Source organism: Molossus molossus, unplaced genomic scaffold, assembly GCF_014108415.1.
Source record: "Molossus molossus isolate mMolMol1 unplaced genomic scaffold, mMolMol1.p scaffold_m16_p_20, whole genome shotgun sequence".
NCBI classification, from domain to species: domain Eukaryota; kingdom Metazoa; phylum Chordata; class Mammalia; order Chiroptera; family Molossidae; genus Molossus; species Molossus molossus.
The window spans coordinates 51,804,389-51,824,413 of record NW_023425356.1 but is presented as its reverse complement, the minus strand read 5'-3'; the positions used below and the strand labels follow the sequence as shown (position 1 = coordinate 51,824,413).

Genomic DNA, 20,025 nt, shown 5'->3' with positions numbered 1-20,025 from the left:
ATGAGTATGTATAATTTATTATGGGCAAATAGTAGGAAAAAATACTAATATCCATAGATAAGTTCCTTAAGTCATATGTAGAGAGACACTGTTATTAGAAATTTGCTTTATTTTTCTGCTGAATCAAGCTAAGTGAGATTTTTTTAATGTGTTCCAATTAGTATAGTGAACATCACCTTACCAATAACCAAATAACAAATCCAACCAGGTCCCAGGGGCTATGCCTACATCTAGGGTGTAAGGATTTTCAGGAACCCTTCTATTTGTTTGCTTTCGCCTTTAGTTCTTGGTTATACCTACAGAAAAAACAGAAAGCAAAATAAGCATGGGCCACAACAGGTAAACACGCAATCATACAAGGGCATCTCTTAGAGACCCAGTGAAACCTGCAAACAATTTCTTAGAAATAAGGACATATTCAGGATTTGATTGGAAATATCTGAAGAAAAGGGAGGAAGGGAGGCAGAGCCAATCAGAGCAGCAGACAGCTGAGCGGAGCATTTCTGCGGGTCAGGCCATGGCAGCCGGTCCCACACCATCTCCTCCCTCTCGCTGGTCAACAGGCTATGCCGCTGTGAACACAATCTCCCAAGGCCTTCTGCGTAGGAACGGGCTGACACACAGTGTCCTGTGTAAGGGTGTCATTTCAATGAGCACCGTCACTCTCGAACCACGCGAGAGTGTGGCGGAACACGAGGACGTCTCCCCGGGCTCTCCTCCCGCTACCAGAGTGGAGAGCAGGACATGCAGGAGAAGGAACGCACTCCCTGGCGCCCACCGCCAGGTCTCCAAAGGCCCCGATGCACAAGGCCATAGTGTCTGCTCCACGCTCCAGGCCCGACATCTGCAGTCTAACTGCCTGCCCATCTGCTGTGTAACTAAAAGGTGCCGAGACCCTGCTGTCGAGCCGCGTCTGAATTTCTGATGTGAGAAACGACAGTTCTGAATGCGGCATGGCCTTAGCTCCACTATCATGACTCAGTGTAAGGTGAAAACAGGGTGGAGCAGGAGAAAGTGCTCTGAGGGAAACCTCCGTACACACTAAAGTTCACACCGACAGCAGCAGTCCCGGCAGGGCTCTGAGCACGCTCCACAGTGAGCGAGCCGTCCACCCACCATCTGTGATGTGCTAGGTGCTAGGAAATATTCCATTGTAGATACTCATTCACCTGCGACTGGTCGAGATGAATGGAGTAAAGTGTACTACGCTCTACGGAACAGAATGCCTTCTAAAGGGATGTGTACATTATGACTTAATATTTTCTCTTTATTGAGATCATTCTTTTTTTTTTTTTTAGCCAAAGAAAGCTGTTATTCATGACACTAAATTTTTCTTTATAAAAAATTTCTAAATTTTTATAATTTAGAAAAGTTCTACAGTTCAAACAAAGCCCGAGTCTTGCAGGAGGAGCTCACTGCAGAGTATTAACCAATCACTGACCAATGTGAATGACTGAGTAAAAGTTTTAACATTTCCAGTGCTCATAGAACACGTTCCAATGAAACCAGCAACCTCACCAGAAACATCATTTCCAATACTACATAACTAATAAGTATATATGTTAGTTCCACTTTACTATATATAATTGAAAGTGATAAAGGGTTCATTCAGAAAATTACTTAGTATATCATAAAGTACATGTGTTACCTTCATTAAAGATATTCTATAAAGGAGCTATATATCTAGATAATACACAAATTTAAAACCTAGGTAATATACTGCTTAACACCTTTAACTTAAACCCCCAGACTTTTGCAGAAATGGTAAATTTCTGCTTCAGGCATATCCCGTCTTAGTACTATACAGGAATTAAAAGCAAAGCAAACAATGCCACCCGGGTGGCTTGGGAGACAGATTTACACCCTCGGTAGGCTTACCTCCAGATCCGAAAGAGCTGAGAGGCTCCTGCTGCGCCGACGAAGAAATTAACAGCAAACAGACTCCAGTTTTTTGGAATAATTACAAGTGAGTATCTGGACCAAATAAGCCCTGTTGAAATAAAATAATTTCTTTAAAAAGCATAGGTGCTGTTACAATATGTTGTTGGAACACTGAATATCAGAGTAAAATAAGATGATGACGACATAATGTAGGATAGAGGACAAAGAAAACTGTACTCTGAGTCTTCAGTCAAGTTGCTATAATTCAGTGTCACACAAAACACTCAGTTCTTACATCAAAGGGGATCTTTACAGGGCAAACAAATAATTAGAACTTTTTTCCTACTTATGCAATTTTGCTCGTGACGAAAATGTAGAACCACAAACCCACACAGATACCTATTCACTGCAACCCTCCTCTGCCTTCTCCACCTGAGAGCTTCCAAAGAGGACACTGTGCATTCCTGTGTGTGTTCCCAACATTGAATTGCCAACGAAACAGATGTACAACAACAAGCGCACTGAATAGCCTAGATGGAACGTGAAGGACAGTCACTTAACTTACTTACCTGTAGCCATCAGAACAGCAGATTGAGCCGTGCTGAGTTTCTCGGCAGGCCTGGCCATGTCCGCCAATCCTGCGCACACCAATCCCTGGAAATACACCGAGAAAGGGAACAGCATCCTAAGTGTCAAGGGATGGATCTTCAGTTCAACTAAAACACAGCGCTATTTCAGAGATTTCCACAGGATAGTAGCTATACTTTTAGTGTCCATGCATTAAGAAAATGTGGATCATGACGCCCTGGCCGGTTTGGTTCAGTGGTTAGAGCGTCGGCCTGCGGTACAGAGAGACCCGGGTTCGGTTCCCGCTAAGGGCACGTACAGCGGTTGCAGTTTGTCCCCGGCCCTGGTTGGTTGTGCGGGTGGCAGCCACTCGATGTGTTCCTTTCATGTCGATGTTTCTCTCTCTCTCTCTGTCCCTCTCTCTCCCTCCCGCTCTACCTGAACAAAAAATGGAAAAATGTCCTCGGGTGAGGATAAAAAAAAAAAAAAAAAAAAAAAATGTGGATCATGACAAAAAGCTACAATGAATTCAGGAATGCTTTCGGAATTAATCTGTATTTTGTTAACCCCATTAAGCAGCCTGATATATTTGAAGATCAGTAGGGTGTGTGTGTGTGTGTGTGTGTTATAATATACATAACATATATGATATTCTATAAGTGATACTCCTTTCACACGTGAATTTATATATTCTTTATTCATGCCGGGAACCACTGGTATGGAGGATGCCTGAAAACTAAGGGAATTTGCAGATTCCTCCTAACATTTTTTTTTTTGTCAATGTTATTCTTTTTTTTTTAAGGGGAAGTATCGGAAAAGCTCTGCAAGAATTTTAGTGTCTTGGTTAGATACGTTTTTCTTTAATGTCAAAGTATCGACAGTTATTTCTTCTCTGCTGTTTTCAACACTGACTTTTATGGAATCACCCACTCACACCCCACCACGAGCATCACTCACGACATTTAGTAACAAGTCCTCACTAGATTGTTAGTTATGCTACTCTATTGAGGAGCTTAGAGTATGTACTATAATAATTCTTACTGGAGAAAAATTCAAACCTACACAAAGTATGAGAGACTAGCACAAGGAACCCCTGCAGACCTATCATCCAGAGTCAATAGTCACGGAGATTTTGTCACATTGGCTTTACCTCTCTTCCTCCCTTTAAGTATTTTAAATCAAATCCTAAGTGTGTCCTTGTTTCTAAAAAATTATTTGCAGGTTTTACTGAGTTTCTAAAAGATGCTCTTGCATGAAAAATATAAATCAGTAAAGGGTTTTGCTCCTAAACAGAACATATATATACTTGTGAATTTATACACAAATTTAAATCAAATCCAAATAGTTAGGACTGAATGAAGTCAGGAGTTCAAAGAAGCAAGGACTCCGGTTTAAAAGGGGTTAATGGTTCCACACAGGAGTATAATTAGAGGTAGGAGATGGCCAACACCACTTTCTCCTTGTCACCTTTCACTCATGGTCCTCTGCTTTTCTTCCCAAGTGCTTCCTAGTCATCCCTCCTGCATCGGTCCAGGTCCCCGTGTGCGCTTCCCCATTTCCCACTGCCCGGATTCCGCAGGGTGGAGCATGCCGTTGTGGGGGAGAGGCACTGGTTCCTGGGGCTCCCCTCCCGGGCCCACACAGCACATGGCTTGCTGGCCAGATCTGGGAGGGCAGTGGGCTGTGTGCTGCATTCCCTTCTGGAAGAAGCCAGCGGCCACGACTGTTTGTGCTCACAGCACACACTTTATTTTTCTGGGACATGTTAGTAATTGAGCTAACGTCTCAATTACATCTTGAGCTCTCTTTCTCATGCTTCTAAAAAGTCTGTTTCTACTTCCACATCCCTCTCACCGAATATCTTAGAAAATCTCCTTGTGAGTCTAATCTGTCACTAATTGTGTGACTTTGGTCAAGTGACATAACACTGTCTTAAATTCCTCACATATGAAATGAGGATAGTCATAGCTAGCCTTGCAAAAGTGATATAAAAATAACTGAGATAATATGCTTAAAAGAATCTAGCACAGTGCTTGGAAAATAGTAACAATAAGAGCAGCTCACATGTTCAGAGCAGCGGAATGAAAGCATATTAGTCTGCAGATCCTTCCCGCATCACCAGCCTTCGGATCAAGGACAGAAGGTCTGCGATCCTTTTCCTCCTGATTCTGAACTTCGTTGGTTCAGACAACAGAACTGCATGCTGGGAGATGCTCATAGCGTATGGCATGTTACACGGACTCTCCCCGGCCACAGGCGGCGCCACAGTGCCCACTGTAGGGCAGCCATGGACAGTAAGAGCACAGACTTTGGGTCAAATAGACCTGGGGGCCCAGACCCCAACTCTGCACCACATTCTCAGCCTGCTCTGCACCTCGGTGCCCTCCTCTGAAAAATGGTGATAACGTTGATTTCTCCAGCATTTTTTGGTGAAGATTAAATATGAGATAATGTATTTTAAAAACCTAATACAGGCTTGGCATTAGTAAAGAAATTTAAAAATATTTTTCAAATGTTTGAAGCCTAGGTGTTTTATTCTTTCTGTCATCTGATTATCTCCACTGGGTGGGATACTCATCAATAGTCTAAAACCAACTTTCTTTCTCTCTCCTTCCTTCCTTCTTTTCAGTACTTTTTTTCATTTATTAAGAAAAGGTGATATGACACCTTTAGAGGACTGTTTAAAAAATGAAATAACACTATTAATATTCCAATTACAAAATGCTCACAGACATTTTAAACTATGAATTAATATGCAGAATTCCAGCTGAATGGACAAATAGACAGGTTAAAAATATGCAGTTATCTGAAAGTTTGTGTATTCCCCAGGGGAAGAGAAAATAGAAAAGTCAGCCATACCACATGGCATATTGTTCAAGAGCTAAGATGAACCCAATCTGAACAAGATTTTGAACAGAAATAAAGCAGCTCTCGCCGTGGCTGGTTTGGCTCAGTGGTTGGAGCATCGGCCTGCAGTCCAGAGAGACCCAGGTTTGGTTCCTGCTAAGGGCACGTGCCTTGGATACAGTTTGTCCCTGGCCCTGCCTGGTCGTGTGGGTGGTAGCCACTCGATGTGTCCCTTTCACGTTGATGTTTCTCTCTCTCTCTCTCTTCCTCTCTCTCCCTCCCACTCTATCTGAATAAAAAGTGGAAAAATGTCCTCAGGTGAGAATAAAAAATAAACAAATAAATAAAGCAGCTCTCTTAACTGACCTTCCTATCAGAATTTCTCCACTGGTCAATGATCCCCACTCCTGAAACAGGCCAACGTGCCCACGGCGTAGATTTGCGGCGAGTGGGCTATTTACTCTGCGTTACACACGTGCAGTTTTAGTGCCGCCAGCCGAGCTGTGTTGTTATAAAGTCATTGTATTTGTCCTCAAACCATTTTATGCCAGTTTTACTTACTATATAATTGAATGGACTATAAGGTAAACAGGTCAAATACAAAGAGGGTTGTTCTTTCTATGAAAACTCACGCAACTGTTTTGAAAAGGCTGAATAAAGGCAAGTTGTTAAAACTTCCTGTCAAATTTGGCATGACCAAGACAGATATTTTAAAATGTGAAGGAAAGCCATAAAAATCTAGCAGGCTTCTGTTGTCATACTGTTATGAAAGTGTCTATGAATTTGTTCTGCTTGAAAGAAAACTAAACTGGAAACTATATGGGATACATGATGGTATCATTCACCCAGGAGAGAAGATGTTCACCTCACAATCAGTGGATCCTTACACAGACGAAGGCCTCAGCCTTGTAACAGAGGACTGGCAAATGCATACATAATCTTTATGATTATTTTGTTTCAATCAAACCAAGCACTCCACCATAGTCAAGTGTCTGAAGTACAGTCTGAAATTCTTCCTACAGGGTTGGCAGAACACGCACACAGAGCACACAGGGCTGGCAGAACACGCACACGGAGCGCACAGGGCTGGCAGGACACGCACACGGAGCGCACAGGGCTGGCAGGACACGCACACGGAGCGCACAGGGCTGGCAGGACACGCACACGGAGCGCACAGGGCTGGCAGGACACGCACACGGAGCGCACAGGGCTGGCAGGACACGCACACGGAGCGCACAGGGCTGGCAGAACACGCACACGGAGCGCACAGGGCTGGCAGAACACGCACACAGAATGCACAGGGCTGGCAGAACACGCACACGGAGCGCACAGGGCTGGCAGGACACGCACACGGAGCGCACAGGGCTGGCAGGACACGTACACGGAGCGCACAGGGCTGGCAGGACACGCACACGGAGCGCACAGGGCTGGCAGGACACGCACACAGAGCGCACAAGGCTGGCAGAACACGCACACAGAATGCACAGGGCTGGCAGAACACCCACACGGAGCGCACAGGGCTGGCAGAACACGCACACGGAGCGCACAGGGCTGGCAGGACACCCACACGGAGCGCACAGGGCTGGCAGAACACGCATACAGAGCGCACAGGGCTGGCAGAACACGCATACAGAGCGCACAGGGCTGTCAGCGGCAATTTTCATGTCCTGTACAGACGACCACACATGAGTTATCAAATGCTCTGGGAGAAGAAAACACCTTGTACAGAAAGTAGTATCTAGCAAAAGAAGTCTCCCAGCAGCACATGGGACACAAGTTCCCACTGCGATGCAGTCATCAGGAGACTATGCTGATTTCAACACGGACTTAAAATAGATGTTTCAAAGGAGACAGACAGGAGAGCAGTTATGACTGTGATGCTGTCAGTGTTGCAAAACACCGAAGGAGCGGATCACAGACACACGGGAGCTATTAATAAAACCAGTCAACTCCCCAGTGAGGCATGTTGAGGTCAAAGAGGACCCCAAGTTCATGGTAGATAGATTAAATCATTCATATTCTTTTAACAATGGTGGTGGAAATAATAGTTCAGTAATCAATTCCACTTTGTAGATATGTAATTACCACATAATTTAAAGTGTGGTAGGGAGAGAGGAAGGAACTAATCACACACCTTCCATTAGTACAGGCATTTTTTTTTAATTTTTATTTGAAAGCTTAGAGTGTGAACATAATCATCAAAGGTGATATACTGACACTTTAAAAAATCTGATGGGACCTCTTCTCAATAAGTAAGTATAAAAACGAACTGCTCCCGAGTTCTCTGCAACACAGCTCCCAACCCCTCATGGAGTCTTGGCTTCATGGCTGAGGAGGCAGCCCTGCGGATCTAACCCCCTAAGGCCGTAAGACTGAGGGACAGCCACCTCCAGCTCTAACAGTCTCAACCACTTCAATTTACAACTGAGTTTCTAAATTGTCCCAACAATTTAAAATAGTACACTTAGAGAATTAAAATAGCCTACAACTCAACGACGAAAGCAAAGGGCTGTAGGGAGCGTTTCTCCAAAGACGCGGAAGGGTCCACAGGCCGGGAACATGCTCCGCAGAACCCACCTCTGGGAAACGCAAAGGAAACACAAGCACAGTGAGGCACTTCACACCACGGAGTCGGTTATCACAAACAAAGCAGGGATGCAGGGAAACTGGGACCTTGTTAACTGATGGCGGGATAACACGGTAGTTCCTCAAATGTCAAATACAGAATTACCATATGACCCGACCACCCCGCCTCTAGGTATAACCCCAAAGAACGGACAGCAGGCACTAGAACAAATATTTTCCACCACTGTTCACAGCAGCAGGGGTCTTGTCGTCAGAAGTCCCAGACTACCACCTACCACATGTTCATACACGTTCTTGGTTCAATCCCACTACTTTTTGAGTCTAACTTTCCTTGCCTCTATTTTGGTGTATCTTCAATTTTCATACTAAATTGACAGTAACAGTTAACTAGTTTAGTGTTTTACTTAATCATAAATTTTTAGAATGATGTTTCACATTCCTAGGGCTCACAACTGTAAGAGTTTTGTTACAAATATGTTCCCAGGCCTCCTAATGTACGGAGTTCAGAAAAAAGGGAGTGTGCTCTACGTAGTGAAAATGACACGTCTCGGAATCTCTGCATGAGATCTTTTGGACTAGAGGCACACTATGAACATTTAAAAGTGCATCCTTCATCAAAGTTACTTCTAATTAGTGAGTTTCTGTGAGAGAATTTTTTAAAAATGTTTTTTCCTTTATTAATTTTAGAGTGAGAGGGAGAGAGAGATGGAAACATCGATGAGAGAGAACATCGACTGGCCGCCTCCTGCACGCCCCTCACTGGGGATCTGGCCCACAACCTGGGCATGTGCCCTGACCGGGAATCAAACTGGTGACCTCTTGATGCATGGGTCGATGCTCAACCACTGAGCTACATCGGCCGGACAGATAATTTTTTTTTTTAGTAGCTTCTGTAAAAACTCAAAACTTACCCATTTCATAATTGGAGCCCAGAAAAAAACTGTTCTGGGACCTGAAAAAAAAAAAGAAAAGAAAAATTTAGGAATAAACCAACTATTCAACTATTTTATATATATCTTTTAACACCTGTCACATTTCAAAAACCTAAAGATTCATCAATCTATTTCTAATCACTTTTTCTATTTCTAATTATTTTTACTATGTTTTCTGCATACTTTGTATATAATTTAACCTTCAGAAAGTCACCACAATATCAATCTTTCATACAAGTTGTTTCGATCTCGTCAATTATTTGTATTTTTGTGACTGTTGAAACTGAGCTGAAGTATAACGGAGGTGGCTTTGGAAACCATTCCCAGTGCTTTGCCTTGGATGCAGAACTTACTGTTAGTTCACTAATGGATAACTTCAAGTTGGGGAAATGGCAGATTTGCCTCGACACTGTCTCATACCCAAGGCAGGAATGGTGTTCCCTCATCTCCAGGGCCGTCAGGGTCCCTTTACACCAGGCTGCACTCGATTTCCACTCACGACTACTCTTAGACCACGGCGCTCCCCGTTTGGCTCCTCAGAGCTCTCCCCACGAGTCTGACGCCGTGATGTACCAATCCTGGCAGTCAGCCTGTCCATACTCTCTGCTTAGCTTATCTAGCTCGAGCTTCTGGGTTCCTAGCACCACTCCTGGCTCACTTTGCCTTGTCATACACAAAACCTCTGGCAGGATCAGTCACGCAGTTCATTTACCCCTGCACGAAGCATAGCTTCCTCACTAAAAGTAACTCAGCATATGTTTTGGTCTCTGGCTTTGACCTTTTTAGCAGACTCCTCTCTTCCTATTTCAAAATTGATGCCTCCTCTTCAACCACCTGAAACAAAGATTGTTTCCTGAGCAATGCCTCTAGATTCCGGTTTCTTTTTTTCTTAAATGTTTTTATTGATTTTTAGAGAGAAAGAAAGAGAGAGGGAGGGAGTTAGAAACATCGATGAGAGAGAAACATTGATTGGCTGCCTCCCGCCCCCTACTCGGGATTGAACCCGCAACCCAGACACGTGCCCTGACCTCAAATCAAACCAGTGACCTCTTGGTGTATGGGTTGGCACTCAACCACTGAGCCACACCAGCTGGGCTAGATTCTGGTTTCTTTACAAGCTTAACTGGGGTTGACGGTTCAGGGTTAATGAATAGGCAGGCTTCACAGGTTTGCCAGGTAACTAAGTGCCCGAGCTAGGTGACAGTCTTAAAATATTAACTGCCTCTGTCCCGCCAACCAAACCAACCAAAAAAACTGCAAATATGACTATAGTTGCTAGAACCTAGCCTAGGAACAGTATGAATATTTTAGTGAATAATTTTAAATTACAAAACAAACCCTAAATTAGTTTTACAACTGCTAAGAACAAGATTTAAAAATATCAGCAGCAAATATGTACATGACATTCTAAATTTCTGATTTCTCTGAGATGTGAGAGGGTGCTGACGAGGGACAAACGCAATCAGCGTTGGCTATGTACAAATGCAAAGCAGTAGTGTTGTCTTCATTGTCGGAAAAAGGGAAACGTAGCAGTAGGCCAACACAACTTTCTTTCCTTTCTGTTTGTTAGTCTTCACTTGAGGATACTTTTTCATTGATTTTTAGATAGAGTGGGAGGGTAGGGGGGGAGAGGGAGAGAGAGAGAGAGAGAGAGAGAGAGAGAGAGAGAACATTGATGTAAGAGAGACACATCAATTGGCTGCCTCCCACATGACCCCAATTGGGGCCTGGGATCAAACCTACAACCCAGGTACATGCCCTTGACTGGAACTTGACCCCTGGACCTTTTGGTCCCTGGGCTGACGCTCCAACCCCTGAGCCAAATCAGCCAAGGCTAAACAGAACTTTCAAAGAAAACTTATTTTAGCTCATCCTTCCAATTTATCTTGGCTAATCATTTTTTAGAGTCAATGAGTCAAATAAAGGTAAACATGTAAGAATTCAGGTTCAGAGGCTGTCTGTCTTCCTGAAAAAAATCAATCACCCAACAGTGGATATGGCGAGAAAATAGTGACGTCACAATGTCAAACGTGTCATTCCAGACCTGGGAAAACCAGGTTTATATTCTGTGTAACGACACAGCCATTCTCACAGCTATTCATCAAAACACAGCATCTCATTAAAAAGTGAGACAATGAAATTAATTATGATGCCTGAAAGTGATTCTAATACCTTAACATCAAGATAAGCGGAAATGCACACCCACAGGGTGCCCAGCTAACACTCAACATGAGGCATGAAAAAACCTCCTGGGTGGAACATTTGAACTGAACTATACTGAACAAAAATCGCCTCATAAGAAACTTAATTTGGAGTCTAAAATGAGGCAAATGTGTCCCCAGCAGATATAAATGTACATTCTTTTAGACAAAGAATGAACTAACAACCTATTTTATCTTGTTTCTTAGAAGTCTACTTCTGGAAGTTGAAAAAGCCCTCGAATGCTGACAGTCTGAAAATATCAAACAAGTATTCAATAAATACACATATATTTAAAACTATAAACTACGTTCAAGCATAATGAAAAATACAGAGAATAACATAATGGTCATTTTCTTTTGTGTTGTCATGGGTTTGTCTTATTTTTAAAGCGAAAGTTTTTAAAGTTCACATTTTCAGAGGAGAATTTGAGAAATTCTGTAAGGGGATATCATAACCAAATCTGTAACAGACATACATTTTTAAACAAATTAACGAATCCAGTTGCCTTGATGAACTTTGATGAACCTGTTGATAAAATGACATAAATTTACCCCCTAATTTCCGTATCTGAGAGGAGTTACTGTTCATGAAATATATAATTTCTACCCAGGAACTGTCGCTTATTGTAATATGTATGATTCCCTAAGAAAAGATTTTCTCCTTGGAACAGAATAATAAGGAGCTTTTACAAACAGACAGGCAGGCACAAACGCAAACACTGCCCCGAGGCGCTCACTACGCCCCAGTGTAGGGTCAAGTTTCTAACCGAATACCCACCATCACCTCTTCCTATGCCTCCTACCATTGCTCCCCCTTTCCACATCCCTGACATTCTCGGTTCCTTACAGTACGCAAGTGGATCTGTTCACTATCACGTGACAAACTACTTGCGAACCCTTAGATTTTGTAACGGTTACTCACTGACACAAATACCGACTGCCAAAAATTATTTATTTTTATTTGTGTGAAAGCTATTCCGATTGTACAGTAAAATAATGACTTGTCACAGATAAAAATTAAATCTCAAAAACTTAGTCAAGTTAATATCCTAGCTTTGCATAGATTTATAAAAATCTCCAGTAGGTGGATATTTAAATGATGATTATATAAAATAGTATATAAAAGCGTGAATATTCAGTCTAATAGGTCTAGGAACAATAACCAGTGTTTCCTCAGATATTCAATAATAATGCATCAACAGTTATATTTTTCATGCTTTTCCATATCTACATTGGTGTGCCTACAACTTTCTAGTCACAAATAATTTTGCAGTGAGAGGTATTCTTTCTTACTCTGCTTATTGGTTAGAAGCTCAGATGAGAGAGAACTAACATTTGTTGATAGTCTACATGCCAACACTCTGCTACATGTTTTATAAGATACTGTCTTTCTTTCTTTTAAATCCTCACCCAAGGATATTTTTCCATTTATCTTCAGATAGAGTGTGAGGGAGAGAGAGAGAAACATTGATGTGAGAGAGACACCTCAATTGGTTGCCTCCCGCATGACCCCTGGCCAGGGATTGAACCACAACCAAGGTATGTGCCCTTGACTGGAATTGAATCCATGATTCTTTGGTCCACAGGGGATGCTCTAACTGCTGAGCCAAACCAGCCAGGGCTGTCATGTCATTTACTTTTTCTTTTCTTTTTTTAATCCTCACCCAAGGACATTTTTCCATTTTTGTTCAGATAGAGTGGGAGGGAGAGAGAGGAAGAGAGAGAGAAACATCGACGTGAAAGGGACACATCGAGTGGCTGCCTCCTGCACTACCAACCAGGGCTGGGGATGAACCACAACCGAGGTAAGTGCCCTTGGCTGGAATAGAACACGTGACCCATTGTCCACGGGCCGATACGCTAACCATTGAGCAGAAGCAGCCAGGGCTGTCGTTTACTTTTCATAACAATACTTAAATGGTGATATTTATTATCCTCATTTTATAGATTAGAAAACTAAAGCTTGTGAGATTTAAGGCCAAGGTCACAGAGTCAAGATTCCAACCTCTGGCTGGCTTCAAAGCCTACGCTCCTTCTACTGTACTGGCAAGGGATGCCAATAACTCATCTCAGCCAGGAATATCCAGATGAAATGCACAATCTACAGATGAAAGGGAACTCCTTTTCTCTCTGAGAGTTGAAAAGTATTGTAAGCAATGACGATGGGGTAGGTAAAGCCAAGGCCTTGGAAAAGATCCCTATAACACTACCCTGTTATCAAAGTAGTTTGAAACAGCTCCTCCTCTACCTGTCCTCCTCCCACAGCCCAGACACAAAGGTGAAGAGGGTCAAAACTGACTACAGAATTCAGGTAACTCTAAAGCCCAGACTATTACAGAAGCATTGCCTAACCTCTCTCCTGATACCTTTGCCACGAAATGCAGCACAAGCCCAAACATTTCGGTATTAAAAGAACTAAAAGGCAAACTAAATAAACTTCGGGAATAAAAACTTCTCTTTAAAGATCAATTTTATAATGGGTACAATATGTACTGCAGTAAGTAACATTATACTCAGATATAATCCCCAAATACAGTTCATTCCATTATCAAACTGGAAATCCGATTGAGTGATAACCAGTTCAGACTCCAGAGAGCACTTCCTGAGGTGGGGGTGGGGGGTTGTCAACTGTCCTAAGGAGGCCAAGTGCAGAGAAGCTCAATATTTCAATGTACAGATTTTTGTTTACACACTCTTACACTTGAAAAAGATCTGCTCTTCGTCCCCAGCCAACTAAGTACTATTACTGCCCACTCTATAAAGAATTCTAGATCTTAAGTACAGAGCGGGAGGGATTGGGATCTTCCCGTTTCCTACAGAAATGCATTTTTCCCCCAACCACAAGACCACGGTGTCCCTACAGGACAAGAGAGAGTCCACATTTACCGAGCACGGCTGAGCAAACACATCCATGTTCTGTTTAACTCTCACCTTGACCATTTGACAAAAACGACGAGATCTAGGATTTCTCCCAAGGTCACACCTGCTGTAAGGGGCAGAGCGGGACGAAATCCACGCGTGTCCACGCAAGAACGGTGCAGGACGCGCTCGCTCAGGAAATGTCACAAATAAGGACAGACTGAAGCTGGACCCCCGGGGCGAGGGGCGGCCATCTCTGCAGCCCGGCCCTGCCAGCGGGGCTGAAGGCTGCGTGACCTTTCCTCCCAACCCTCGGGGACCACAAGCGCTCTGGAAGGAAGGCGGGGGGAAGGAGGGCGTCCCGGCGGCCGGGACAGGCTGGGGGTCGCGGAAATGGGACGGGATCCAGCCCAGAGGCCGGGTCCCGGTGTAAGTCGCACCTAAGGGATGGGGGTGTGTGACAAGGGTCGCCTAGGTTGGGAGCTGGGGGGCGGCGAGGCAAAGGGAACAGCAGGGAGGTAGTAAAGTAGACGAAGCCAGTCGAGGGGGAGGGCTGGGGTGTCGGTGACGCCTCCAGCCACCAGGGAAGGTGTCGGCGGGAGCCATGCCAGGTGCATTACCTGCCGGGTGGTTGTACAGCGGCCTCAGTTTCTCGGGCAGCATGAGCTCCACTTTATCGAGGACCCGGTGGTAGGTGGCCCTGAGGCCCCGGACGCCGGCGGCTGACATGTCTGCGGATGAGGGATCGTGGCCAGGCGGGCGGGAGAGTGGCCGCGTACTCGTCCCTGGCTGACGACGAAAGACAGCTCGTCACTTTTCCCGGCTCAGGGCCTCGCGTCCTCCCCCCTCGGGGCTCTTCCCGCTGCCGCTCGGCCTGTCCCCCTGCGAATCACCCAGGGGCCGGGGCCCGGAGATGGCCGGGGAGGCGGAGGCTCGGCGATGACACGCCCCGGGTCGGCCCTCCGCCCTCCTGCAGCCAACGAGGACGCGGCATAGCAACAGGTGCCAGATGAATGGCCTCGGCGCGTCCTCCCAGAGCTCCGCGGCAGCGCGCCTGCGCAAGCGGAGCCGCCCCCCGCGATTGGCCAGCCCCGCGCGGTGGGCGGGGCCCAGCGCGACCCTCCCATTTCTCCTTCCTGCCCTCGACGCCATGTTGGAGAAGGGAAAGTGAAGCCACACCCGTTCCGAGCCGTTTTCGTTTTGATGGAGGAGGCCCGCAGTGAAAATGGGCTCGTCGTGCCCCAACTCAAGATGACGGCGCGCGACTGTCTCGTTGCCTCTGGCATGAGACTCGTGAGCGAGAGACTTCAGATCTCGGCGGCTGCGGCCTGTCTTCCTCGTGGGTCCCTACAGAATGGAGACGTTGGCTCCGGGGGCCTAACCCCGCGGTTCTAGGGTGAGGGCAGCCGCGGCGCTCCGCGGCCTCAGGCCCCGGATGGGCGTCATCTCGCGAGAGCGCTCGGGAGGGAGGGTGCCGAGAGCGGGGAGAGGGAGGAGCCGCGCCGCCTCCGCCTCCGCCTCCTCCGCCTCCGCCTCCCGTTGGAGGGGCCGAGGGAGGGGCCTGTTGCTGATCCCTGGATGTTCTGGGGAGTCTGAGCAGAGTATGAGGCGAGCCCGGGCGCCGGTGCGGCCGGGCGTCGGGGGCGAAGGCGCCGCTGCCCTCTGAGTCGCTGCGCCCGCCCGCGAGGCCCGGCGCGCGGATGGTGCCGGTGCGGCTCGGGGGCTGATCGAGTTCCCCTCCCCGTCCCCTCCCCCACGCGGTGGGCTCCCCTCCCACCCCGGCCTGGCGGAGCCATGTCTCGGGGTGGCTGCTGCCCACACCTGTTGTGGGACGTGAGGAAAAGGTCCCTCGGGCTGGAGGACCCGTCCCGGCTGCGGAGCCGCTACCTGGGTGAGCGGGGCCCCGGGGCGGAGGCGCTGAGGTCGCCGCCCAGGGGTGGGGGAGGGGGCCGCGGTCGGGGGCTGGCGGCCGTGGGACAGTGCCTCGGCCGGCGCGTCCCCGAGAGTCTGGGGCGCCGGGGGGACCCCGACAGGCGGCCCCCGCACCCTGCCCTCCACGGCCCAGCCCCTTTGCGTGCTGCCAGCCGCCGCCCCGGCTGGGTGTCCCTCGCGGGGCCGGACCGGGGCCGGCCCTGGGGCCAGGGAGGTGTTGGGGTTGCCCTGGAGTGGGGCTCGGGACGAGGCTGGTCGGGCCTCCCGGAGCGTCTGGAGCAGGAGTTGGCGCCCGCGCCCTCGTCCAGCGCTCAGCCCCGCACCCGAGCCTTGGCTGACACCCCGACCCCGGCGGTCTCGGAGGGTCTTGGTGTCGGCTGCGCCGCGACGGCCACCCTCGGGGCCCCCACGCTCCGCGCAGGCTCCGCGTGGACCGCCCCGCGGCCCCGAGCCAAAGCCTGAAAGTGGTGGCCGAGCTGTCCCCACCCCCGCGGCCCGCCCGTGCGACCCGCCCGCGGTCGCGCCGACGCCTCAAGGAGGTGTAGGGTTTCACGCTCGCGTCCCCACCCCTGCAAGACGCACCGGGCATTCTCTGGTCCTTAGTTCAGCCTTCTAAAAACAGCCCTCGGAGCCGGAGGGAACAGGCTTCCACTTTCCTCTCTTCGGTTTTCTTTTCCCGTTTTGGACAGAGTGGTTTCGTGAGGTTTCTGGGTCACTCATGGCTGCGCCCGCTGAAGAAATGTCCGCGGTCTTCGGTGAAAGTGGCCGTGTTGAGTGTGGCTCTGTTTGTCGTCCTTCCTCCTTGTGCCCCGTGTTCCTGTCCGTCCTTTTTCCCTGGAGGGGAGCGTTTCGACTTCTTTTCCTCCTTTCCACCCTTGTCACTGTTGGCTGGCCAAGCCCCTGTGGGTGTCCTTTGGCTTTGACTTCAAGTTAATAAAAGAAGATGACATCTCGTTTACACCTAACAGTTCTGGTTTGTCGGTTAATTATTTCAGAGAAGTGGGGGGCATCTTTTTTTTTTTTCCTTATTCTTGGTTTTTTGTTTTGTTTTGTTTTCAAGTGACATGGGAATACATTCTCCTTGTAAAGCCTTCATAGAAGTGAAGCCAAAATCCCCGCGATCCTTTCCATTCCCCTTTCACACACACATCCTTGGAGGTAACATCATCGGTTTCCAGAGTATTTGTCCAGACCTTTTTCTTTGCATTCTTACCAGCACATTAGTACACATAGAGATGCTATAATTCCGTGTTTGTGTGTGTGTGTGTTTGACCAGCATATATGGTGTTGCACTGTAAACACTGATTTGCAACAGTAGATCTTGGAGATCTTCATGTGGCAGTAAAATAGATCTGTTCATTCTATAGAAACATGTATAGGTATATATATATATTGCTGTTTTCCTCTGGTTCCGTTAGTTCAGCTGTATCTATCATAGAGTCAATTAAGATTAAACCCCTACATTTTTTTCTCCCCTTCCTGTTCTACTCCCTGATGGAGTGGAGTTTGTGTTGGGTGGAGGAAAATCGAAGAGTCAGAGTCTCCTGACTTTAGTAAAAAGTCTAAATGATAGATTTTCAAATATGTGTATATGCATACAGGGAGTTCCTTATCTTAAATAATATTTGAAGTGTGCTAATAAATACTTTACAATTAGCACATTCTTGGAACAGTTCCTTTAAGAGTGGTTTTCTAAATATTTGAAAATAGCTTGTAATTTCTTGGCCTCTGTAGACCTTTATTTACATCATTTGTTTATCCAACTCTTCAACACTGCAGTGCTAATCTGGGTTAGCACTTGGGAAACAGCAACATCTACAGTAGTAGTGCCTGGATTAATGAGAGTTTTAAAAATGATATTTTGAAGTACTCTTATAAAGCCTTTCTTTTAAAAAGTCTGAGTTCAGGAGTTTTAGAAAGTAAATAGATCCCTTTTTCAAGATTTCAACATTCCAACATTTTGACTATCTATAGTATTGTAGATTAATTATATTTCTAATTTGTTTCCATTTCAAATAGTGGATTACTGCTAAATAACAATGAAATTGGGATAAAATGAATTGATTTTTTTCTTGTGACATTTGTATTTCAAATTATTTCACCATAAAACGTCTTTTTCAAAAGCTTTGTTGTTGATTTTATCTAAATGTGGTTAATTATCTCTTTTTCTCCCACAAAAGAAAATTGCAGTTCACAAAACATACTTTTACATTGTGAGAATAAAGATAATTTGTCATATCTTATTTAGGGGAAAAAGTATGTTTACATATATATATATATATTTTTTTTTTTTTTTGAGTGTGTTCACTTATAGCCCCCAATTCACCTGAACCAATCGAGCATGGATTTAGACAGTAGGCTAGGGATTGTCATCTCTGTTAGCCTGATGTAAACTGCATTGTAGGATTTATTTTTTTTTAAACACTAATTGTCAAAGTCCCAAGTTAGAGACATCTATAGGTTTAAGTATTTCAGAGTTTCTCAACGTACTGTATACAGCTATAGGGTAGTGCTTTTGGAATTCAGTGATTGTTATAATAACTTATTAGCCACACCTATTTTAATGTTGCTTATAAAAGGAACTGTCACTTCTGTACATTTCCTCTTTCTATCTATATTTCTCTCATTTTAGACAGACTTGTCTACAACTTGAATTGACACTTTGTGACTCCTCTAAATTAAAAGATGATAATTGACAAAAGTAATTTTAAGGCACTTTTTCAGGGAGCTGTTTGCTATAATACATAAAATGTTTAAATTATAATTAGGCAGTGTCTTGGTCGGTGTTGGCTTCTATAACAAATGTCATAAACTGGGTGGTTTATAACCAAGAGAAACTGATTTCTAATAAATTTGGAGGCTGGACGATGAGATTGGGTGTCCGCATGGTCAGATTCCATGTCTGGGAGGCCTGCTTCCTGGTGCGGAGCCATCTCTTTACTGTGGCCTCTTCTGGCAGAGGGGCTCCTTGTCTCTCTGGGGTCCCACCTCCTGATACCATCACCTTGGGGATCAGGATTTCAACAGAGAAATTTGGGGTTGGGGGTCTAGCAGGCAGCCAGGGAAAACTTTACAGTGGAGACTGAAATATTTTGGTAAAGGGATTAGGAAGATGATGTCTAGATATTATTAAAGTTAGTGTGTATTGAAATGGATAATTTTGCATTTGCTCTTTTGGGCACATCCTGAATAACATCTAGATTGAGATTTACCAAATCCATAATGTGTCGCCAAGTTAAAATATATGAGGGTCAGTAAATTCTGACTTTTACCTCCTTGTTAGCTATTGGGAAAAAGTGGAAATCTGTATTTTGTTTCTTTAGTCTTGAAACTCTGAAAATTGAAAAATGTCTGATTTTAGTAATGAAAATGTCAAATATGAAAAACATAACAAATAGAATATGCTAATTCTTGATGATAAGACCATCAAAAGGCATATTATCAATCACAAATGTAGGCAGCAGGATAGGATTGCTCTGCTGAGGATTTCATCCCTCTCTGGTATAGAATGAACATGCTTAGAAGGGATCAGAGCTTGTGTTACAGTTATGTTTTATGGAGTGTTTTACAGATGTTTGGCCACGATCCACAGTATAAATACATATAATGACATCTTGACATGCACACACACAACTGAAATGAAAGGTTCTACAAATGGAATTTAGCCTTACTCGGTGGGGTGCATTCTAATTTCTGTATCATGCTGAAATGTTGGTGTTGACCCAGTGGAATATCCACTAATGAGTCTCGGCTTAAGGTGTGCAAAACTATACTAGATGGTGTGTATTTTTTAATAATTGTAATTGAATGTCATTGACTTCAAGGTTAGGGTGGTTGGGGTTCCCAAGTACTTACAACTGATTAAGAAACCTTTTTTTATTATTTGAGTGCTGTTCCGTACAGCCGATGGCTAGTACGGAAGATATAAATATGAAACTTTTAATTTACACCTTGGAAAAGAAAACCAGAGTAGGACACTTTTAAATCCTATTTATTGGGTAAATGCCTATAGTGGGATTGCTGAGTTGTAGAAGTGTGTTGAACTTTGCAAGAAGCTGCCAGACTATCTTCCAGTCACTGTAGCACACTGCATTGCCACCAGCAGTGTTCGCGGGCCCTCGCCCACGTCCTCAGCTGCTCTTGGCCTCGCGAGTCCTCCCGCTTGAGCCTTTCTGGTAGGTATGTAGACGTACATTTGACTTAACACCATGATTAGTGAT

General features: G+C 45.4%; 2 protein-coding genes across 5 annotated transcripts in view; one reads left to right on the top strand and one right to left on the bottom strand.

Annotated features, from left to right (window-relative positions):
- Window position 1: 1 nt before the first annotated feature.
- Window positions 2-14,790, bottom strand: MPC2 (mitochondrial pyruvate carrier 2). Its single transcript, XM_036273151.1, has 5 exons — window positions 14,494-14,790; window positions 8,793-8,833; window positions 2,451-2,535; window positions 1,879-1,990; window positions 2-296 (listed from the first exon to the last, which is right to left on the bottom strand). The coding sequence occupies exons 1-5, from the start codon at window positions 14,600-14,602 to the stop codon at window positions 260-262; spliced, it is 384 nt and encodes a 127-aa protein (XP_036129044.1). The 5' UTR covers window positions 14,603-14,790; the 3' UTR covers window positions 2-259.
- Window positions 14,791-15,592: 802 nt separating this feature from the next.
- Window positions 15,593-20,025, top strand: part of DCAF6 (DDB1 and CUL4 associated factor 6) — a 74,401-nt gene continuing 69,968 nt past the window's right edge. For 2 of the 4 annotated variants that reach the window (XM_036273147.1, XM_036273145.1), the window contains exon 1: window positions 15,593-15,764. In XM_036273147.1, the coding sequence (XP_036129040.1) occupies window positions 15,668-15,764 (97 nt within the window). In that variant the 5' untranslated portion in view covers window positions 15,593-15,667. The remainder of the gene's footprint in view (window positions 15,765-20,025) is intronic. The other 2 variants (XM_036273146.1, XM_036273144.1) reach the window with 1 other exon arrangement.

What these genes read in the sequence shown, in the direction of transcription:
- MPC2 (XM_036273151.1), bottom strand. Translation starts at nt 14,602, where the DNA reads ATGTCAGCCGCCGGCGTCCGGGGCCTCAGGGCCACCTACCACCGGGTC. An exon ending in GCTGTACAACCACCCGGCAG is followed by an intron (nt 8,834 to 14,493) that starts GTAATGCACCTG and finishes TTTTTTTTTCAG; the next exon opens with GTCCCAGAACAGTTTTTTTC. An exon ending in GGGCTCCAATTATGAAATGG is followed by an intron (nt 2,536 to 8,792) that starts GTAAGTTTTGAG and finishes GTGTATTTCCAG; the next exon opens with GGATTGGTGTGCGCAGGATT.